The sequence below is a fragment of the Ascaphus truei genome, chromosome 2 (genome assembly GCF_040206685.1).
Source record: "Ascaphus truei isolate aAscTru1 chromosome 2, aAscTru1.hap1, whole genome shotgun sequence".
In the NCBI taxonomy this organism is placed as follows: Eukaryota; Metazoa; Chordata; class Amphibia; order Anura; family Ascaphidae; genus Ascaphus; species Ascaphus truei.
The window spans coordinates 146,501,580-146,526,193 of NC_134484.1; the positions used below are offsets into that span (position 1 = coordinate 146,501,580).

Sequence of the window (24,614 nt, forward strand, 5' to 3'; positions counted from 1 at the left end):
GTTATTCAGCCCGGGCAGGGAGGGTCCACAGAGACACTCAAAACTCATCGACACACACACACTTCTCTCTCTACAACTTTAACTGTGCAGCCAGCAGCAGCCGCAGCAGCAGCAGCACACAGGAGTCATAGGAAGAACAAGCCATGAGGGAAATTGTGCACATCCAGGCTGGTCAGTGTGGGAATCAGATCGGAACCAAGGTAAACGATGACATTGATTATTAATATCAGCACAGTGCCTGGCTCAGTCCCCGCAGCACTCCTAGGGATCCAGCCTCATGTGCACTGAGACTGCAGCAGAATTCCTTCTACAGGGCAACCACAGGCTGCAAATAATCCTGCTGACCAAAGAAAAGCAGAGGGGTTTAATTTTTTTTTGTTAAAGATTTTATTTTATTTTTTATATCCCTCCCATAATGTATAGTTTCCCGAATACTTTGTGATACTTTTTGATACTCACACATTTAACCCCCTTCGTTCTGGATGGACTTTGGGAATCTTGTCTGTTCCTTTCTTTTACATGAACCTAATCTTTCTGGGATTTGGAAGTCTCCGGCTTGTTTGCATTTTAGGAATGTTTTTTGAAATCTTGTTTTTTGATCTGTGCCTGGGTGTGTCACCCTGGCAATCCCCCCCCCCATCCCCATTATTTTCCCTTCTAAAAACGTGTTTCCTTTTCCTGGGGATAGAGAAGAAGCATAAAGAATGGCCATGAACTGTGTCCATACAAGGCAGGGTTGGGCTTATGTGAGTCAATATGTTAGGCAGACAGGCATCACATTCCTGGTATCTTCCAGTGCAAAATAAATGAAGATTTCAGTGTTAGGTGATTCCTTTATTTTATTTGGACTAACAATTGATATTTGAGGACAAGCTTTGGAGAGTTCTACTCTCTTCCTTGACCTGAGGAAGAGAGTAGAAGGTGTTCCCATAATACAGTAGCTTGAGCTGAGGAAGAGCGTAGAAGTTATCCCCTTAATACTCAAGCTTGACCTGAGGAAGAGTGTAGAAGGTGTTCCCCTAATACTCAAACTTGACCAGAGGAAGTGTAGAAGGTGTTCCCCTAATACTCAAGCTAGACTTGAGGAAGAGCGTAGAACTCAATAAAGCTTGTTGTAAAATATCAATTGTTAGTCCAAATACAAAAAGGAATAACAATACTGAAGTACTTATTTATTTTGCACATTCACAACTGAACTAATACAGCTACGTCTATTTAAATCTGTTACCCTAAACAACACCAGGTGCTGTTCAAGCGTATATACAGGTATCTAGAGGTGACATTACCAACACTAGTCTAAAACACTGTGAAAATGCTTGCATCTCATGATCACAGATATGTCCATATACAGGGCTATGAATCAAAGTCTCCTGACTCACAAGTGGGACACAACTGGAACAACAACAAAAAAACTTTAATCAAACAAAAGCAGTCCTATTGGAAGCAGGGTTTGTTGTGTTTTCCATTATTAAATCGGGTTAAAAAAAATGTTGCAGTAGTTTTTCCCACTTTTTCAGCTGGGAGACTTTAATATTTTTAGGTATCATTTATTTGTATCGCACCAACATATTCCATAGCGCTGCACAACATGAGGACAATAAAATAACATTGACATGCACTGTTCCAGTAGATAAGGAGGGCCCTGCCCGGATGAGCTTACAATCTATAAGGAAGGGTAAGTGGAAACATAAGGTACAGGGGGATAAGAAGGCCAGCGTGTTTCGGATTGTAACCGAGCAGCTGTAACATCAGCAAACAGCTGAATACGTATCTCTCACAGCTTGCTAAAATATGTCTTGCTGTGTTGCAGGCTCCACGGGCAGTGAAAGGGTTAATGCTAATGGCATAGCGAGGTCTTTATCTCCGTGTTTTAGTACGCGTTCTGTATTTTGGGAGATGCAAACACTTGTTTGTTCAACAGGTAATTTCTGGTATAGACACTGCATTATGTCCGATATGAATGGAAGTTTGTACGTATGCGCGTAGCTTTTAATCAGTGGGTTACAAGCTACAAGCACGAGTGCTACTGTGCCTGTCTTTAGCAAAGAGCTACCTTTATTAAACTATGGGGTGCAGCTCTTTGGATTTAGGCATTAGTTATGCTGCAAATGTGTATAGGGGAAGATGCTTTTTTTTTTAAATAAGCACTAGAGTTGTGCAAATGACAAAATGTGGTTTTGTAACATTTTTGCGCACATTTCTCTAAAGCAGCAATACGGGTACACTTAAAAAAAAGAGATATATATTTTATTACAGGTTTGAAGCAGGGGTCTCTGGAGCTGAACTGTTAACTTCAGCTCCAGGGACCCCCTGCTCCCAGAGATAGATGCGTATGGAGGGGGTGCTGGTATGTATGCAGAGTTTAAAGGTCCAGGTCATGCGGGCCAATAAGAAGTCTCACCATATGATGTCACAGCTTCCTATTGGCCCGAGTGATGCAGGACATTTAAAGCCGCCATTAGATTAGACACACCGTTTCTCTGCCTGCAGAGATACCGGCACTGCTACGGGGGTAAGTACAGTATCACTGGAAGCAAGGGGTCCCAGAGCTGAAATTAACACCGTTTAGCTATAGAGACCCCTGCTTCAAACCTGTAATAAAAAAAATATATATATATTTTTTTTTAAGTTAACCCGTATTGCTGCTTTAATAGAGCATTTTTACTAAGTGTTCGTGAAAGGTCACATTGCTAATACAAAAAAAAACGGAGAACACCCAATTTCCCCACTTTTTGCCAGAATTGTACAAAATGACAGTATATACACTGGGTCATGTGACCTGAATTTCAGGCTACGTGACCTGCACATTGCCTCAGTGCTTGGCAAATTTGTTCTTTAAACTTTGCTGATTCACAAAAAAAAAAGTCTAGTTTGCAAACTTTAGGGAAAATCTCCCACATTTCTACTCTGTACTGCTTAGTACCATTGTTTTTTCATGCACGTGCATACAATTTCACTCTTTTAAAGAAAAAATATATATTTAAAAATGACCTTATTGCATAAATGTAACAACATTTTTTTTTTTTTAAAATGATGTTCATTCAGGGAGCTTTTCCACTTTATTTAAAAGAATGAGACTATACTGATAACAGCTATTTTTTTTTATCTTAACACTACCACTGCCAGAATAATAATAATAATAATAATAATAATAATAATAATGAGGCACAGGGAGATAAAGTGACTTGCCCAAGGACACAAGGAGCCAACACCAGGAATTGAACCAGACTCCCCTGCTTCAAACTCTCAGTGCCAGTCAGTGTCTTTAATCACTGGGCCACTTCCTTGCCTTTGCACAGCCCCTTTATCAGGGTGTAAATAGACAAAGGTTTACTTAATAGAAAAGGGGTACATTTCAGGAAGTCTTCCTAAAACAACTAGAATAGTTTGACCAGCAGGTTTTAGCAAAAGTGCGCGTCTCATCCTTTTGGAATCCTGAAAAGCCCCCACAATCCTCCTGTCCGGCAGCATACAGAGCTGGGAGTGCCCTGGGTGCCGCATGGCTATGCCAGGAATGCCACCAGCTGCTGTGTCGTCCCCCCACTCCCCCCCATATAGCACAGACTGAAAGCACAGCAACAACATTTGTCAGGGGGTGCAAAATATCACCTTCTAATCATGAAATGAGTAAAACACGCCAGATAAAAACACAGGAAGTGACATTTTTCATTGTTCTGTTTTTTACTCATGATTTTTTTTTTACCGTATAAATGACTAACTGGCAGCCAAACCGTATCCATTGGTTGAGAAAACCATAGACATCTCTACCCTGCCATTTCCTACCATGCATGTTGTCAGTTTATCTACAGCGCAAGTAAAGCACACTCCCAATTGAAGCTTTTTAGTAGGAAGTGTCTGTGAACCTACCAGCGCGTCGAAATTGCTGCATTAATGGTTACAATCATATTCATGTGACCTTTCAACAAACCTCTTTCAGTACGGCTCGCAGGGATAGCTGTTTACATGGATATCTGCTCGGAATCTTTGCAAGGAGGAACAAAATGGCAGATGTTTCATCTTACAGGAATGAACCCAGCCAGTAATGAAAAGTAATACAGCAGGCACAGGCTTATAGGGGTCCGTGTAAAAATGGACAAGAAGCAAAAGGTGACACCCTGTGAGTGCTCATGTGCATTATCATTACCCAGAATCCCCGGCTGCAGGGAAAGGCAGGATTGCAGACCTGTCTGAGACATAATGTGCTCAGAAGTGGTAATTTTATTTGCTGGATCTCACAGGAAATAGTTGTTGGCCAGTGTGTGGCTTCTAAGGAGAAAAAAAACACCCACGGATGGTGCGAGTATATTTTGCTCTGACCTGTTTTTAGGAGGGTTGCATCTCTCATTTCAACACACAAAAAAAAGTATTTGACCATCTAAGTTTCTTGAGATTTGTTCATGTTACTGATCATTTATCAAATCAGTTCATTGGACTTCCAGCTGCTATAATTAGTTGCAGGTTCCATGCTCCACGAATGGAAGACGGGCAGTGGAGCTCTCCGTGGCTCTCACACTCAGGCAGGAATAGGTACACCTGTTTTCAATAGCTTGATGATGTAAAACAATATATGTTACTGTCCGCTCTGGGGGGTTAAGGCTTGTTATATAGTAGACGCTGCGCGTACACGTTTAGTTGTTAGGGTGCAAGCGGTGACGCGCGGGGTTAGGGGGCCTGACTCTGACGTCACAGCGTTAGGCCGCGCTGTGATTGTATTTTCGCGCTGCTGCTACGCGGCAAACCAATTTGATTGTATTTTCCCTGATCTGCCACGCCAACCGCTCACGGCCGCGCGCGCTCATCCCTAGTATAGAAACGTCTGGCTAACACAGCCAATTATAATTGACGTGCACGCATGCGCACTATATTACACGCCTAAGAGTTTTAACACCTCAAGTGCTGGAGGCCCCCTTTAATACTAAAGATTAACACTTTGACTGCCAGAGGAGCCTGCCTTGCAGTGCATTGAATTGTACCTATACAAAAGGGTATAAGGCCACTTTCCCGTGCTAGAGAAGAGATCAGCTCCATGAAAATGAATTGGACCAAAATCTCCATCCTGGGGACGCAGCTGCCCAATACATTGAATAAAGGCCTTTACCCACTGAGCACTGCGTTACAGCACACACAGGGAGCAGCTTTAGCAAGAATAGTGTGTCACCATTATATACAAACCATGCCATGAAACAGACATTTCTAGGGTTCCCATTGCTGCACTGTCTGTGTGGGGGGTGACATGGCATCTCCCAGGATTAGTTTGTACTCGCATCCTGAACTGAACACGTTTTCTTTTTTTTCCTTTTCTCTCATTCTTTATTTACGCAAGTTTTGGGAAGTGATCAGCGATGAACATGGCATCGACCCAGCAGGAGGCTACGTCGGTGATTCAGCTCTGCAGCTTGAGAGGATTAACGTGTACTACAATGAATCATCCTGTGAGTGCAGCAGCAAGTCATGATAGGGGCTGGGCTGGCGGGGGTGGGTGGGTGGAAGAGTTTATGGCTGTATCACCTTCCACACACATTCCACTTACATTACACAAATAATGATCAGGATGCAACATACACGCACTCGGCTCGGCCTGTCCTGAGAAGCAGGGCATGTATCAGGGTCTACTAGACTGGCAATAGCATTAACATTTTCATTTTAAATTATAGCTGATAACAGTTGCAACAAAAACATTTGTTAACACTAGGCCATAAGATAAAAAAAAATAAGACTGACATAACCGTCATTATTGCCCCTATTTCAAACAGTTTGCTAGAAAAAAAAACAAACATTTTAACTACTAATGATACTTTTATTAGCCCACGGTTATTTTTGGAAAATGCTCTCGGTCCTTTTTGCTTGTTTCAAAGTGAAGAGAGTTAAGCGGAGTATTATTTACATTACTCTGGGACAGTTCAGTGCCGCTTTCTTGGCATTAGTGTTTGCAGCATCTGTTCTCTGTAATGCAAACCGCGTGAGGGGCATTTTAATGATGAACCTTCCTGACTTCTTCCTGGGAGACTTTAACATTTTAGTTGCCTGTTTACTGCCTGGAATATGTGATATGGTGCCGCCTGTCATCCAATAAGGAACTTAAAGGTCTGGCGGCCATTTTCAGGCAACTAAAACAATAAATATCTCGGCAATGAAGGTGTGGGGGTGTGAGGGTGTGGGGGGGGGGATACGTCCCTTCCAGAACTAAGGAAATGAATGGGGAGGGAATACAAGAGAGATTTTGCTTTAAAATTTGGTGCAATTGCAAAGCGATATTTAAGTGTACCTGAACCGTGAGGGGGGCTGTGTACCTGAACCGTGAGGGGGGCTGTGTACCTGAACCGTGAGGGGGGCTGTGTACCTGAACCGTGAGGGGGGCTGTGTACCTGAACCGTGAGGGGGGCTGTGTACCTGAACCGTGAGGGGGGCTGTGTACCTGAACCGTGAGGGGGGCTGTGTACCTGAACCGTGAGGAGGGCTGTGTACCTGAACCGTGAGGAGGGCTGTGTACCTGAACCGTGAGGAGGGCTGTGTACCTGAACCGTGAGGAGGGCTGTGTACCTGAACCGTGAGGAGGGCTGTGTACCTGAACCGTGAGGAGGGCTGTGTACCTGAACCGTGAGGGGGGCTGTGTACCTGAACCGTGAGGGGGGCTGTGTACCTAAACCGTGAGGGGGGCTGTGTACCTAAACCGTGAGGAGGGCTGTGTACCTGAACCGTGAGGGGGGCTGTGTACCTGAACCGTGAGGAGGGCTGTGTACCTGAACCGTGAGATGGGCTGTGTACCTGAACCGTGAGGGGGGGGGGGGGGGGGCTCATGCTCCTCTTGGTTCCTGATCACTGAGCATTTTTGTACAATCGCCAAGAATACTTGTCTGGGGGACACAAAATGGTCACTGGGTCAACACTAGCCAGTTGCCAATAGAAAGTAGACTTTCCATGTGTCAGTCCGCAGAGAAGTGAGGGCCATGGATCAGTTGAGGGGGACCCCCTGGTTCAAGGAGGCATTGCTATGTTAAAAAAGATACAGCTCAACCTGTTTTAACGCGATCCGCTACAACGCGAATCCGCTTATAACACGATGCAAGCGTGGCTCCCAATTTTCATATTTATGAATACTTTACAACACGATTATTGGTGTCTTAAATACTTTATTGTACAACGCATACAATTGTACATTATTTCTAACGCGATCCTCTTATACCGCGATGTGATTCTTTGGACCCCAAGCACAGCGTTATAAGGGGGTTGAGCTGTATATGTATTTGGTGCCATCATCCAGGCAACCTACAAGAAAATAATCTCAGTCCGTTCAGATTTTATAGCATTCCAACAGAATTATTAGAAAAGTTAGAGCGCTATACAGTATGTGAAAATAAATAATAATTAAAAAAAAAAAAAAAAAGAATTGAAACTAGACATATAGCAACAAAAACAGATTTTTATTTTTGTTTTTTTTACCGGTGTCTGCATCAAATGCAGTAAACTTGTTGAACACGTGTCTTACATTAGACACAGATCTCAAGTCACAGGCGTTTACGGCCAGTCAGAATAGGCGGAAGATATTAACGCATATAAAGTGGGAAAAAAAAGACAATGGCCATTATTCTACAAACTGTGATAGCTCCGATCCAGAAAGGGTGGCACGAAACTTCCCATTACTAGGGCATCTTATAGAATAAGGGTCATAGAATTTGATACACCTAATAGGTGTAGCTGGGAAGTCCTCTTAAAACGACTCCACCAACTCACTACGTGTTGCAAATGTGGGAAAAGTTACTTTGATAAATCAACACTTACAGATGCATTTCCTAAACTCCCCTGTAGGCATCAATTTTCCAGCAAAAAAAAAAAGTCCAGTGCGGCACATTATACATCGCCACCTTGGAGTGTGTTTAATATAACGATAAATTGAAAGCATACATCTCGGTAAACTATATGATAAAAAGCATGTACACTAAATAACAGTGACATGGGAGATGTTGCAGTGGTTTGCCAGTGACAACAGCAAAGTTATTAGAAAGTTTATACTGTATACACATTCTGCAATAGCCAAAGACAAGAAGTCTGATGAGTTAAAGGGGTTCAGTCATTGTTGAATGATGCCTTATGCCTTAATTTTTAATGTAATATGCTACACGGAACCCAGGTCCCCTGTTGAAGATATAGGCCGTGTATTTTGTATACATTACCAGTGCCTGTTAAAACAGATCTGTTTATATGTGCCAAACAGGGATGCTGGTATGCTTCAAATCTCAATTTTCAAGTCTACAACTGGAACTGGTTTTGCTCTCATGTAATGCTATGGTCAAACTAGTTTTGGAACATTGGCTGCAGTCTTTGTCACTTTAAGAAAAGTTCCAAAAAATTATTATAGAAACTGTTATAGACATCGTTATAGCTATATTAGGGATCTTTAACCTGTCATGCAATGTGACATCACTCGCTGATCTGTCAAATATAGGAGACTCGCTCCTGTTACTGCTTCCCTTTATGTCTAATGCCTCTGACCTATTTTAATTTGTAGTTATTTTTATCATTTTAATTAAAATTGTAAGGTTTCTTTCAATTTCTTAATTTTTGTAAAAGCTCAGAACTTGATTTTTTAGAAATGTGCAAATATATATATATATATATATATATATATATATATATATATATATATATATATATATATATATATATATATAAAACGCTGTGCTTGTGGTCCAAAGAATCACATCGCACTATAAGCAGATCGCATTAGAAATAATGTACAATTGTATGCATTGTACAATAAAGTATTTAAGATACCAATAATCGTGTTGTAAAGTATTCATAAATACAAAAATTGGGAGCCACGTTTGCATCGCGTTATAAGCGGATTCGCGTTGTAACGGATTGCGTTATAACGGGGTTGAGCTGTATGTATAGTATACTGTAGTGCAGAATAAGTGAGTTCTTCAGTATTAGGTGATTTCTGATATATATATATATATATATATATATATATGTGTGTGTGTGTGTCTCAAACGAAGCAGGTGGCACACATAGAATTTAGGTGCATGTCCCATATAAGTAATATATGTATATGATACTGTTACGAAGTCAAGCAATAAGAGACAGCACTCAAGTGTAAGTGCCGTCTCTTATTGCCTGACTTCGGAACGGTATCGTATACGTAAACACATTATATATGTATATATTTCTAAAAAATAGTAGCAGGCACTCCTCATGTCTATGAAGATAAAGGTGATAATCCACTTATGTTTCATGGCCTGCAGGCTGGATCATCGTAGTCTCCCCTGCACGACTGGAACATACAGGAAAAAAGGAAAATTGTCAGCAGTTCTCCTTCTTAATAAAATACATTTACTTTATTCTGTCCATCAAGCTTGAAGACATTTGTGGTCCTAAACATTACCTTTTCTTTGCATCTGTGATGGAGAGAATAAAGTAATATATTTTTTACAAGGAATGCTGTGGACATGTTTATATAAATATATATATATATATATATATTTAGTTAGTACAAGACAAATGGGCGCTAAAAAGGTGATCTAAATGTGATATGAATAATAAGTACCTTATTGGCCCGAATATATTACGCACATAATGCGGCCCTAAAGTTTTGAAGGTATTCTACATGAAAAATAAAAGGTGTGTGTTAGGCTGCGCATATAACACGAGTACAGTGTTCGGATGGACATTTTTAGGGGGAAAAAACATAGCACTATATGAGGGCCAATATGGTCTATATATCAAAGAGGTGATTCTAAACACTGAATGGAGATGTGTCTATAGGTGTAATAGTAAGTGGGGAAAAATGACAGGTATATAAACTATAATTCAGATAATAAATCCGTATAAAAAAAACAAGTAATCATCAGTGCAAAGATGATAAATCCATCAATTCATCTGAGAACAGCGCTCGGGAAAAACAGTGGCCAGAACAAAAAAGTGTGTTTGAAATAAAGTGCATGTCACGGTAGGAATTGTCCTCCCTGTCAGCTTAAATGGGCTCCATGTGAATGGATATTCCAGGAAAAAAGTGACACAGTGTGTGCTCATTTGCAAGTTTTTCCCAGAATCCCTTGCTGCAGTGGGAGCACTGTATGCGAGGTGATAATGGTTGAAAGGCAGGGTTGCAGACCTGTCTAAGACATGTGAATGTGCTCACAAGTGATATTCTTTATTGGCTATATGCCAACGGTGGAAGTTTTCCGTCGCCTTTTTCACCCACCATAAACACACACACACACACACACCAGCTATCGCAGGGAGCGGAATGTACATTTTTAACTTGTATGAGTTTGTTTTCACTTTTTTTCTGCTGAGATCATACATTATTATAAATAAAGAGTTGTTTAATGGGACCTGCCATTTATGATATAAGATGAGGTTTCCTACACAAAATTCTTGGGAGAGAGGACGGTGATGCAAAAAACGGTGCCTTAATAATTATAAATATTTATCCTAAAACTGGACAAGCAGAATGATTATCATAGTGGTATCTGGAACGAGGGTTTAAGCAAGTGCTCAGTTCTTGTGGCCATGAATATTAATCTGTGTATTTAATACGTTATAAAAGGGTTTTTTTATTTGTTTAATGCAATGGAAATACATATAGGACAAAACAGGAGTATTAATTAAACTTAACAATGTTACACAAGCGTAGGGATTCACTTTCTGTTTTTCACATATGTATGGCCAATTTTTTTGCCAGCAGCAGACTCCGTACATGGAAAAGCACGGCAAATATATATACATACTGCAGATGTGCAGGACATTCTGCACATTACTGGATTTCAGTATATAAGTTGTTTTAAAAAAATGCATATGAAAGAAATGCCAGATCTCAGACGGTTTTGTATGTAAAGTTTTACCATGTAATGTTATTTTTACAGCTCAAAAATATGTGCCAAGGGCAGTCCTAGTGGATCTGGAGCCAGGAACTATGGACAGCGTGCGCTCTGGTCCTTTTGGGCAACTCTTCAGACCGGACAATTTTATTTTTGGTAGGTATATTTCAAAATTCTCTCACTTTCATCTGGGAAGTGTGTATGAGGCAAGGATAAAAACAATTGTTGAGGAAAAACTGGGGCAATAAGAGACATTTTCACCTTGTGCCTATTTGCGATAGTATAGCAAAGTCATTTACTCCAATTTTGCCCTGTGTGCAGTAGGGTTGCGCGATTTACCAGTATCATAGTAATATCTCGATAACAATATCTCACGGTTTGCCGATGTGGGAGATGAGTTGTTATTGCGGTATTACCATGGTGCCGGAGTGTGGAGGAGAGAGGAGTACCCTTGAAGTTGCCGTGCTGTGAGAGATCGGAGTTTGGAGACACGCTGCTCTCACTTTCTCCTCCCGGGCTGTGCTTCACACTGCAGGGAGGGGGGAGAAGCTTCTGGCAGCTCTGTGGGAGGCAGCACAAGATGGCAGAGACAGCGTTAGAGTGGGAGCAGGAATGCCGCATGACCGCTTACAACCCATCCTCTCTATTGCTCTTAACCCCTTCACTCACCTTCCCTGTAGGATTGTTAACCCAGTCCTCCCTGCCTGGGAATGTTAAGCTCCTTCCTCACTGCCTGGAATGGTTAACCACTCCCCCCGGGACCCTTAACCTCATCCTCCCTGATATTCTTGCACCCCCTTCTTCTCACCCCTTTCTTTCCCCCATCCCTCCTTGGAACTCTTCTTTCCTCCCCCCACCCCGACTCTACCTGGCAGCAAAGTACATTTGTTTTTGTTGCTAATAGTTTGTTATATTTTAGGACAAACTGGTGCAGGCAACAACTGGGCCAAAGGACATTACACAGAAGGTGCAGAGCTGGTCGATTCTGTTCTGGATGTGGTCAGGAAAGAATGTGACCATTGTGATTGTTTGCAAGGATTCCAGCTCACCCACTCCCTCGGAGGAGGAACAGGTTCCGGTATGGGAACACTTCTCATCAGCAAAATAAGAGAGGAATACCCAGATCGGATAATGAACACGTTCAGCGTTATGCCCTCACCTAAAGTTTCTGACACTGTTGTGGAGCCTTACAACGCCACCTTGTCTGTGCACCAGCTGGTTGAAAACACAGATGAAACCTACTGTATTGACAATGAAGCTTTGTATGATATTTGCTTCCGTACCTTGAAGCTCACTACACCCACCTATGGAGATTTAAACCACCTGGTGTCTTCCACAATGAGTGGGGTTACCACATCACTACGGTTCCCTGGCCAGCTTAATGCAGATCTTCGGAAGCTGGCTGTGAATATGGTCCCTTTCCCACGCCTTCACTTCTTCATGCCTGGCTTTGCACCACTGACAGCGAGGGGAAGCCAGCAATACCGTGCCCTCACTGTTCCTGAACTTACCCAGCAGATGTTTGATGCCAAGAACATGATGGCAGCTTGCGACCCACGGCATGGACGATACCTGACAGTGGCCACGGTCTTCAGAGGGCCAATGTCTATGAAGGAAGTAGACGAACAGATGCTAGCCGTTCAGAACAAGAATAGCAGTTACTTTGTAGAGTGGATCCCCAATAATGTAAAAGTAGCAGTGTGTGATATCCCACCACGTGGCTTGAAAATGTCTTCCACCTTTATTGGCAACAGCACAGCAATCCAAGAGCTCTTTAAGAGAATCTCAGAGCAGTTCTCTGCCATGTTCAGAAGAAAGGCTTTCCTGCATTGGTTCACAGGTGAAGGGATGGATGAGATGGAATTCACAGAGGCTGAAAGCAACATGAATGACCTTGTCTCAGAGTATCAACAGTACCAAGAAGCTACAGCCAATGATGGGGAGGAGATGTTTGAAGAGGATGAAGAAGAAGAGATTCATGAATAAATAAAAACAATTGATACAACATTAAAGATTAGTACAGTCGTTTTTACAATACAAAACAAAAACCTGAGAGGTATTACTTAAAATTGCTCTGTGAAGTATATAAAGTTAAAAAACTAGTTCAACAAGGGGAGCTGTTTGTTTTTATTTTGTCAAACTAAGTGTGCAGCAATTTGCACTTGTGGGTCAAATTTTGAAACACCAGGGACAAGTCGACATATTTTTGCCGTTATTGTTAAATGCCAAGGATTATATGGTTACAAACATGTATGTATGGTTTAATAAAGTTATACTCCTTGTTAGTTGTCTACATTATTGTGACAGCACATTTGAAAAGGAAAAACATTAACCAATGAGGAGGATATGAGAGCAGCAGTGATGCCTCAACATGAAAATATATCAGCCTATCCACACAGCAAATACACCGAGACTAAAAAATATATGTTGTCTGCTTAGTGGTAATCCTAATAATATTATAAACCCGCTCCTCCCATGCATCATTACTTGTAAAGGACAATGATGAAGTCAGATAAAAGTACAGTCCCCCAGAGCCAAAATAAATCAATGGCAGGGACATGATTAACGGTTTCAAACTGGACGACCGGCCTTTTAGTAAGTTTTGTTTAATTACTGTATTACCCGAGATGTAAAACGTGTTTGACTTACATTAGCCACTCTTTTTTTGTGATGCGATTTGTTGAGAACTTGACACCGTTATATTGCCTGCCCCATGTCCTTATTGACACTCTCAAAGGGACACAAGTGACTGAAGGTAGAGGAGACACTTGATGCATAGTAATACCACCCCAGGCTTTAAGAAACCCGGTTGAAAAACATAACATTAATTTCAATGAGAGAACTAAAAACACCCAAATGGTTTGTACGTGGGAGTGGTGTAATGAGATTGGTTTACAACAGCAACTGCAATTTGTCCTTTTCTGCAATGATTGCTATTTTTAAAACTCCCTGCAAAAAATGTTTGTACGTCCTCAAATATACGAAAACAAAAAGCCTTAAGATTTCACAAAATCTTGGGTAGGATGAAAAGGAGAAGTAAAGGCATTTTTAGTGCAGGACATCCCGACTGTGGGTCTAATCCACCATGCAACATTGGCTATTTTTAGGTTGATCAATAACAAATAGACCATTTAAATGAAAACATGCAAAATAGCTGACATGCATAAGGAAAGAAGAAAATTTAAAACAACTTACCGTAATTTTCTTTTCCTGGAACCATGGCAGTGGGCACCTTTGGGTTAATCCCTTCTCACTCTAGGTAGGACAGGAAATAGACTTTTGCAGGTAGGCCATAAAAGGCCCCTCCCTCTACCTGCACCTTAGTCTTGGGATTCTCCCATAGCTGAAAAATATAACTGATAGGCATTAGACATACATAGGGAGCGTAACTATGTGCCCACTGCCATGGTTCCAGGAAAAGAAAATTATGGTAAGTTGTTTTACCTTTTCTTCTTTCCTGATCACCCTGGCAGTGGGCACCTTTGGGACATACCCCAGCAGTGACAATTAGGGAGGGATACATAAAGAATAAACCACCAGTCAATGCCGTTATCAGATGACCTTTATTAATTCACTTTTACACTTTATTTCACTACAGATTGTAGAACTCTACGCCTAAAACTTGCGTCAGCTGATGATTGTACGTCTAGTCTGTAGTATTTCAAAAATATATTGAACGAGGACCAGACTGCTGCTTTGCATATCTGCCCTGGTGTTGCCTGAGCTTTGAATGCCCATGACGTAGACATGGCCCTTGTAGAATGAGCTTTAATGTTCAAAGGTTTATCTTGTCCTTTGGTCTCATAAGCTTTTTTAATACATGCCACTATCCATTGGGAAATTGTTGTCTTAGATGCTGCTTGACCTTTCTTCGGTCCCTCTGGTATGATGAATAGTCTGTCCGATTTTCTCACATCTCGCATCCTTTCCATGAATACCTTTAGACATCTCACAACATCTAGTTTATGTAATCTCTCCTCTTTCTTGTTCTTTGGATCTGGACAGAATGACGGGATCACGATTTCCTGATCCATATGGAACTGTGATACAACCTTTGGCAAGAATTGATGCACAGGTCTGAGAACTGCCTTGTCTTGGTGCACGACTAGGAATGGTTCCTTAGCTGATAGTGCCTGTAGTTCTCCCACTCTCCTTGCTGAGGTGATCGCGATCAAGAACGCCATCTTCCACGATAACCATCTCAACCCTATCTCTTGTATAGGTTCGAAAGGAGGTGCTGTTAATACATCCAATACTAAAGACAGGTCCCATGTCGGCACCCTGTTTTTAATTTGAGGTCTTGGTCTTTTAACTGCCTGTAAAAAACGGATGATTAATCTTTCCATTGCCAGATTTCTCTCCAATAAGGCTGATAATGCGGACACCTGTACTTTCAGAGAGCTGAGGCTGAGACCTTTCTCAAATCCCTTTTGCAAGAACTCCACTATTGACACAATTCTTGGCGAGAAGAAATTTTGTCTCTCTTTTGTGCACCAATCTCAGAAACAAAGCCAAATTCTATGGTACACTTTTGATGTGGATCCCTTTCTTGCCTGTAATAGGGTCTGGATTGTCTTGTCTGAACAACCTTTCAACCTCAATGTTTCCCGCTCAATCGCCATGCCGTCAATGCCCATTGTTTGGCGTTCGGGTGGCATATTGGCCCCTGTCGCATTAGTTCTTTGCGATTTGGTATGTGCCATGGTCTATCCACTGCCATATTTACCAGGTGTCTGAACCAAGGCCTTCTTGGCCAGAATGGTGCTACCAATATTACTTCCGCTTGGTCTTCCCTGATTTTCCTGATTGTTTTCGGAATTAGGGGAATTGGGGGAAACAGGTATGCCAACTTGAAATCCCATTTGAAGCCGAGAGCATCTGTGCTTTGTGCGGTTGGATGAAAACGCCTTGCACAGTAGTTTTTTACCTTGCGGTTCTGATGTGTCGCCATGAGATCTGTGTCTGGCTGACCCCATCGCTCTACCAGCTCTTGAAACACCTGTGGGTCTAATGCCCATTCTCCAGGGTATATAATATTGCGACTTAGAAAGTCTGCTGTGACATTTTCCAGTCCTGGGATGTGTACGGCAGTGACATCTGATAAGTGGCCCTCTGCCCAAGAGAGGATTTCTGCTGTGAGGTTCATCAGCTTTCTGCTCCTGGTTCCCCCTTGTTTGGCTATATACTTTACAACCGACCGGTTGTCTGACTATCTTTATATTGCCATCTCTTATTTAGTCTTGGAAAGCTTCCAGGGCCCTTTGTACTGCTTTTAGTTCCAGCAGATTTGATGGAAGGCGCTGTTCCTGGTTTGTCCAGGTTCCTTGCACCAGTGTTTCTCCCATTTGGGCTCCCCAACCTGTGTTGCTCGCATCTGTTGTGATTTTTTCCCACTGTACTGGGTGTAGTGTCCGTCCTTTCCCCAGATTTCGGGTATCTTCCCACCACTTTAATTTTTCTTTTGTGCGTGGGTGTAACAAGATTCTTTGTCTTGTATTCTTGTGGTTCCCGTTCCATTGTTGTAAAAAATTGTTTTGTAACGGTCTCATATGGAGTGCTGCCCATTTTATGACGCTTAGTGTTGAAGCGAATTTCCCTAGAAGCTTTATGCATTCTTCTGCTGAAGTTCTGGTTGCTTTCCTGAGCTTCCTCGCTTGCAGTGCTATGTCTTGCCTCCTTGTGTCTTGCAACGTCACCTCTCCTTTTGCCGTGTTGAATTCCACCCCCCAAAACTTTAGCAGTTGAGTGGGTACTAGGTGACTCTTGTCTCTGTTTATTTACCAACCGTGTTGTTCCAAGAAGGTTATGACCATCTCCTGGTCTTGTTCTAATTTCTCCCGACTCTTTGACTTTACCAAGATGTCGTCCAGGTATGGGTATATTTCTACCCCTCTGTTTCTCATTTCTGCCACTAACGGGGCTAGAACGTTTGTAAATGTCCTTGGAAAGGTCGCCAGACCGAATGGCAGTGCTGTGTACTGATAATGATGTTGGTTCACTGCGAACCTTAGGAATCTTTGGTGTCTCCTTGATACAGGCACGTGTAGATAAGCGTCCCTTAAATCTATCGATACCATCCAGTCTCCTGGTTGTACCTCCTGGATGATCAGGATCAAAGACACCATCTTGAATTTTCTTACTTTCAAGAATGTATTTACCTTTCTCAGGTCTAGGATTGCTCTGTAATCTCCTGAAGACTTTTGTACTAGGAATATTCTGGAATAAATTCCACTTCCTCTGTCTTCCTGAGGTACCTTCGTTATTATTTCTGCTTGTAGTAACTTTTTTAAAACTGAAATCATTTGCCTTGGACTGTACACTTGTAGTTAGGCATATATTTCTTCTTGGCATTTCTTTGAACTCTATGCTGTATCCCTGACAAATGGTTTCCAATACCCATTTGTCCTGTATTGTTTGGGCCCATGTTGCAGAAAACTGTGTCAGTCTTCCTCCCACTGGCAACTGCTGTGCCCTTTGACCTTCATGCGAATTTGTTCTTGGCAAATGATCCTCTTCCTCTGGCGCCTCGAAAAAGCCGATTCTGACCGCCTCTCCATGTTGTTTGCCTTGAAAACGATCTGCCAGGTCTATATGCTTTTGCCTCTTTGTACTGATTTCTATCAGATTGCTGGAAACCGAATCTTCTGTTCCTGTTTTCCTGGGGCAAAAAACTACTCTTACCTCCTGATGCTTTCGTTATTATAGCATCCAACTTGTTGCCAAAAAGGAATTCTCCTTCAAAGGGTAATCCGCATAGGCTATTCTTTGACGCTGCGTCCGCCATCCATTGTCTTAGCCATAACGCTTTTCTTGCTGACACTGCTAAGGCCATAGATTTAGCTGCTAATCTGACCGCATCCAAAGAAGCCTCCACTATGTAAACGACAAAAGAACAAGGCGCACAACGCACATAGCGAAGCACAATTTAAAAAGTGAATTTTACTAAAGGATAATAAATTCTGCGTACATCAGAATAAATAAAATCAAGCAATGGATTAGTGGGGTTACCACACAGAGGGACAGCTGGAAACGTCACTCATCGCCCAATGCAGGGGAGGAAACAGGAGACCAGCGGTCATCTATCCAGACAGGAGAGCCCTCCGAATCCGTGGGATACACTCACTCCGTCTCAAGGTGATAGGATGGTAAGTTCACAGTGTTAGGTCCCGCACACAGGTCCCGTAACAAGGTGCAGCAGCCTCCGTCAGTACCACCACTGCCAAACGCCGACAGCACGCCGCTTCGCCTCGCGGGGCGCTTGCCGATGACGTCACGGACTTCTCCTCCAATGCTGTATCCAGAGAAGCGTCCACAGCGGCGCACAGCACACAGGGCAGCACAAAGTTCACAAAACAGGAGAAGCTGTCACAGGAGACAGGGAGGGATAAACCAAGGGTGATCTTATCCACAATTGGGTATAAAAAATGAGCAGAAACACATTCCAACGCGTTTCGTAACAGAAAGTTACTTCTTCAGGGAATACAAGCAGCTTGGGGAGTGCACATAATTATATACCAAACCGCCCCAATCAGAAATAAGGTATCATATTACTGCACCAATCCGTGAAGGTGCATCAAAATGCTCATTAGGGTTCTGCAAATACAGTTTCAAATACAAAGAAACAGAACATATAAAAAGTACAAAACACAATACAAATACATAGTATTTAGGCGGCAGAATTCCGAAAGAGAAAAGCCACAATTAAGAGCTGTACAGGTGCGAAAATAAAGACAGACATGTATATATATAGGTGCTTAAAGATCAATACAAGGACCAAATATCTATATCTTCGTTTAACCCCTTAGGGGTCAACAAACTCATTTGGTAAATCTAAAAGGTTCTTGGTAGGAGAGGCTTTTAATTCTATCGCCTCCCCTCCTATCCCTAGGAATCACTTTAATGCCCTTAAACATTAGTTTAGAAGGGTCTTTATTATGATGTAATGCATAGTGGCGGAAAGGCTATGTTTTTCATAACCAATTTTAATGTTCCTGATATGCTCCTGTATACGGATCTTTAAGCATCTTTTCGTGCGACCTATATATTGAAGGCCGCACTCACAATTAACCAAATAAACCACATGAGTTTAATTACAATTAATAAAGGAATCAATAGCGAAGCTTTCACCAGTTACAAATGATTTAAATGTTTTCCTCTCAGGGTGTAGGTGCTTACATATTGAACACCTCCCACACTGGAAGTTACCAACCGGTCTATCACCAATCCAAGTAATTGGGGCAGATTTAGCATGAACATTAACCACATCACTGGGGGCAAATGAATTTTTAAGATTTTTAGCCCTCCTATATATAAATTTGGGGGCATCTGGAAGGCGGTCACCTAGAACTGGGTCATTACATAGAATTGCCCAATGTCTCTGAATAATTTTTTTGATTTTCTTATTAACTGAGTTGAAGGTTGTAATAAAAGGTACCTCTAACAGATTACTCTGGTTATTTATTTATTCCTTAATTTTTGGGACTAACATGTTTGTCTGTCCATACAACGTACTACATCAAGATCTTTGGACAAGCTAGCACTCGAATATCCTCTTTCAAGGAATTTGTCAAACAACAATTGGGATTGTTCCTCAAAATCTTGTTCCCCACTACAATTTCATTTAATCCTAATGAATTGACCTCTGGGAATATTAGTAATCCACGATTTTTTGTGGTTACTAATCGCCATTAGCAGGTTGTTGGCATCGATTTCTTTAAAGAAAAATTTGGTAGATATGTTCCCATTGTCTAATGCTGTCAATTGTAAATCTAAAAAATTGATACTGACGGGGTCAGAGACATGTGTAAAAACCAAGTTTCTGTCATTGGTGTTTATATAGGTGAGGAAAGAGCAAATGGACAAATCATCCCCCTCCCAGACACAGAGGATGTCGTCGATATAGCGACGCCAAATGATGATATGTTGTCTGAAGGGGTTGTTGTTCCAGATGTTCTGTACCTCCCACTGACCCATATACAGGTTTGCGAAACTGGGAGCAAATCTTGTGCCCATTGCGGTTCCGCAAACCTGTATAAAGAACTCTGCAAGAAACATGAAATAATTGTGGGTGAGTATGAAGTCAATTGATTTCAAAATGAATTCGGTGTTAAGGTGATGTAGTGTCGTGTCTGCCTCCAGGAAAAATCTGACTGCCTGGAGTCCCTTGTCATGTGGAATGTGAGTGTAGAGCGCCTGCACATCACAAGTGATCCATTTGTAGGTACTCTTCCACTCAAAGTCCTGAAAAGTGTGTAGGACGGAGGAAGTATCTTTCAAATACGATGGCAAAAGACTTACAAAACCTTGCAAGAAGAAATCCACATACTGCGAAAGGTTCGCAGTTAGGGAATCAATTCCCGAAATTATGGGCCGGCCAGGTGGGTTAGAGATAGATTTATGGACCTTGTGCGAATGATAAAATATTGGAATTTTGGGGGAGGTAGTAAACAAAAAATCAAACTCAGCTTTCGTAATGACAGTATTGGTCATAGCTTCATCTAATAGTTCTTTCAAGAGAATGGTGAACTCACCAGTTGGATCCTTGGTAATTAGCCTATAGAAGGAAGTATCATAATGTAGACGGTGGGCCTCCTGTTCGTAATCCTTACGATTCTGGAGGACAACACCGCCCCCTTTATCCGCCTGTCTGATAATAAGGTTTTCATTATTTTTCAGAAATTTAAGAGCTAAGTTTTCTTGGATGCTTATATTGTGCCTAATATCTCCTGGTTTATGTATTTTAACCAGTCTAGTAAAGTCATTGTGAACCATATTAAAAAACGTATCAATATGGTGCCCCTTGGATTGGGCGGGGTAGAATTTGGACCTCACTTTAAATGGAGTATGTCTGCATACCAAACTATCCATAATCAGATCTGTAGTCTCTACTATACATTCCTTATCATTTGTTACTGGTGGAGCTTCGCTTTCATTTTTAACAAAGTGTCTTTTAAGAGTCATATTTCTCACGAATTTGTGAAGGTCTGTGTAGAATTGAAAGCCATTAGGGCCACTAGACCTGGAGAAATTCAGACCCCTGTTTAGTACAGTTTTCTGATCTTCTGTAAGAATCACTGTAGACAAATTAAAAATTCCCTTATCTAAGGGGATCCTAGATCTACACTTGAATCCCTTCTCTTTGACCCTGGGTGGGGACTCATTAGCTGGGTTATTGGTATATATTTCTTTAGAGCTTTTCTATTCTCTTTTTGGGCCAGATCTACTGGTGGAGGATTGAGATTTTTGATTCTGGTCCCTACTTCTATCATGATAGTTCTGTTTATTATTTGAGGCGTGGTCAGCATACCTATGTTCCTCTCTCCTATCTTTGGATCTATTTTGATAGTTATCTTGTCGTCTATAATTCGACCAACCACGGTGTCTAGGGGGTCCCCTTCGACCAGATCCTCTATTTCCGGATGTATGTGGGTCCCCTTTGGCACCGTGGTGAGGAATATAAATTTTATCCACCACTCTTCCTCTCTCACCCTTTTTGGCCCAATCTCTCTCTCTCTCCCATTGTCATAGTCTGCTTTATTTCTTAAAAATTTGTCATGCTTAGTTTTAACAATTTCATCACCTGTACTTTCTAATTTGGCAAGTAGTTCATATTTAATCTTGGAGCAATCTTTGTCAATCACTATAGGCTCCATGATTTTAATCTCTTTAAGTATTTCTTTCTCTATTAATAAAATAGACTTGCTGTGCTCAAAAATAATCAACCGCATCAAGTCCACAGAACACTCGTCTAGTATTCGGTTCCATTCCTTCATAAAGTGCTCATTTTCTTTACCAAATGTGGGTGGCTTGAGAACACGTAACCCTCTAGGAATTCTCTTACAATCAATATATTTTTGTAGAGTAGTTTTCTCAAGCCAAAGTTTATTATCTTTTAGCAGAAGATCTTCAAGAATTTTAAAATGTTCATCTACTGACAAATCAACATCTGATCCCTCTATGGATTCTCTAGGTTTCTCAGAGAATAAGCGGTCAAATTGCTCTTGCCGTTTTTCTCTGAGATTAAGCAAACCCCACACCATTCTAGTGAATGGTCACAGAACAAATCAACACTAAATAAATATATAAGTGAAGACTATACAATCAAAACCAGTGAATAAGTGCAGCACCTGGAGACTGATAGTGAAAAATACAAAAAAGGAGGTGAAAGTGCGCAGCTAATACATGGTAAGACATACAAAGTGAATACAATGTGAAATAAAACAATATTGTGGACCTTGTAGGTGTAGAAACACTAATGATGCGTCTGCAGCCTTTCTTGAGGGGTGGCTCGACACCCCTAGAACTAGAGAAACGACAAAACAACAAGGCGCACAACGCACATAGTGAAGCACAATTAAAAAAGTGAATTTTACTAAAGGATAATAAGTTCTGCGTACATCAGAATAAATAAAATAAATAAAATCAGAATTCTGCCGCCTTTTTTATTGTATTTGGTACTTTTTATATGTTGTTTCTTTGTATTTGAAACTGTATCTGTAGAACCCTAATGAGCATTTTGATGCACCTTCACGGATTTGTGCAGTAATATGATACCTTATTTCTGATTGGGGGCGGTTTGGTATATAATTATGTGCACTGCCCCAGCTGCTTGTATTCCCTGAAGAAGTAACTTTCTGTTACGAAACGCGTTGGAATGTGTTTCTGCTCATTTTTTATACCCAATTGTGGATAAGATCACCCTTGGTTTATCCCTCCCTGTCCCCTGTGACAGCTTCTCCCGTTTTGTGAACTTTGTGCCGCCCTGTGTGCTGTGCTCCGCTGTGGACGCTTCTCTGGATACAGCATTGGAGGAGAAGTCCATGCTCGCACGGCTCAAATGGCTCGCAGCAGCTCCTGCTGCTGCTCCCCCCCCCCCCCACCCACTCCTGTGTACCGAGCTCATGGGGGTCCCCCCCAACTCCTGGGGCCTCCGTCTTGCCACCCTCAGGGGCGCGTCGATCGGAGCTTCAGCGCAGAGAGGTTGAGGTCCCTGGATCACTGCACTAATTGCAGTTTAGGTGAGTCCCATTAAAAAAATCCTACTCCTAGCTGTGAGGACAGGAAAAAGACTAAGGTGCAGGTAGAGGGAGGGGCCTTTTATGGCCTACCTGCAAAAGTACATTTCCTGTCCTACCTAGACTGAGGAGGGATTAACCCAAAGGTGCCCTCTGCCAGGGTGATCAGGAAAAATAAATAAGCTGGGGACTGTTGGAACAAAAATAAATAAAAATATTTTTGACCAGTGCAATAAAAGTATTTTTCTGTGGCCAAACCTTGGTTGCATTTTACAATAATACACAAAAGAAACATCCCTGATTATTTATTAGGCCTCGGATATAGTACAGGTGCGCATGACGTCACACTCGCCTGTACTAGAAGTGATTCGTGGCCTGTAGGATTGCGCAATGGGGGGTGTGCCCGTGACATCACGTGAGCGATTCACCCTCATTGGCTGAACCGCGCATGTGACCCAGCCATTGCGCGGCAAATTCAAACAAATTTGTCAGGCAAACTATCGGTCTCCCCGTCATGCTAGTGCACGCGCGTTCAATGGTCGTACGCATTGCCTTCCGGCATTTTTATTTTGGCTTGCACCGTCACTGTTACTATGGACGCAGCCTTACAGTACCAGTACAAATACTGCCATATCTCCCTTGGGCTACTGGTAGAAACAAAACCTATCATTTTAGGTTTCATCTGGTCATGTAGTGGTCCAGTATGCTGCAGAACATGGAAATACAAGAACTAGTTTATTTGTTCCTAATTTAACAGGTTGGCTCAAAACATCAAAGTGGAAACTTCTGTTTAACTAGAATGCCTCAAATCTTTAAAGTGGTATATTTGTTCACATTAATATACCCAAACATCTGTGCCACAACACAGGTACAAAGGGTGTGCGGCTTGTGCTTGAATCTCTTTACAGAATTTTGACACTGCTGAAAACGAACATTCTGCAATATAAAGCAATAGTATGTTCAAGTTTGTGAAAAGTCTTCTATTTACCAGAATCTTGAACAGAAGATTAATAATAGGCAGAGGCCCCAGCACGGGTCCGTCGCCACCATAAGGGCCCAAGGCGATTTGATTATTCTGGGCCCACCCCTCACTCAGGGCTAATTAGAAATGGTGTGGTAACCCAGCAGGGAGCCGTTTGACTTCGGGCTGATGACGTTTATTAGGCACAGGTAATCTGAGGCGTCTTCTGCACATAGCCAGGTGTTGCAAGGAGGGGCTAGGTCCATAAAAGAATGGAGCTGGGACAGCAGAGCAAAAAATTATTAAAGACAGTTCCTGCCATGCTGTCCCTTTCTCCGATTGCCAGCTATGTCTCCTGTATCAGGAGTCACCGATGTGCCTCTGCACCAGAGAAAGTTGCCCTCCTCCGTCATTAGACATGTTTCCTCCATCGTAGGCCATGTTGGACACAGTGTTGCAACCCCTGGCTGAGGCAAGTGCTCACTTGCTCCCGACCCTGGATGGAGTCGGCTACAGCATTGGCGGACGTCAGCATGGCCCTGGATCATATGAAGACCAAAAAGACATGTCCAGCCTACTCATATGAAGTGGCGCGTGACCAAGCCACCCCACCGCGCAGTGGAAGAATCCTCCCATCTGGCCCAGTTGTCGCTCAAGGCTAATTGAAAAACATCGGAAAAGTTATATCAATGTAGGTTACACAGTCACAGCTTAAGCGGAACTGCCACAGCAGCCAGTTTATGGATGCTGGGAAATGCTAAGATGGAAGCACATACTGTACGGTCGGGCCTGTGGTTAAGAACCAAGAAGAGATTTGGT

The 24,614-nt window shown here is 42.1% G+C and overlaps 1 protein-coding gene across 1 annotated transcript; it reads left to right on the top strand.

Annotated features, from left to right (window-relative positions):
- Positions 1 to 14: 14 nt before the first annotated feature.
- TUBB6 (tubulin beta 6 class V) lies at positions 15 to 13,105 on the top strand. Its single transcript, XM_075585392.1, has 4 exons — positions 15 to 200; positions 5,324 to 5,432; positions 10,866 to 10,976; positions 11,740 to 13,105. Exons 1-4 carry the CDS (start codon positions 144 to 146, stop codon positions 12,804 to 12,806), a joined length of 1,344 nt encoding a protein of 447 aa, XP_075441507.1. The 5' UTR covers positions 15 to 143; the 3' UTR covers positions 12,807 to 13,105.
- The last annotated feature ends 11,509 nt before the right edge of the window (positions 13,106 to 24,614 follow it).

Excerpts from the sequence above, each read along its gene's own strand:
- TUBB6 (XM_075585392.1), top strand. The coding sequence starts at position 144 with ATGAGGGAAATTGTGCACATCCAGGCTGGTCAGTGTGGGAATCAGATC. Across the intron at positions 5,433-10,865 it reads GTACTACAATGAATCATCCT|CTCAAAAATATGTGCCAAGG; the intron begins GTGAGTGCAGCA and ends TTATTTTTACAG. Across the intron at positions 10,977-11,739 it reads ACCGGACAATTTTATTTTTG|GACAAACTGGTGCAGGCAAC; the intron begins GTAGGTATATTT and ends GTTATATTTTAG.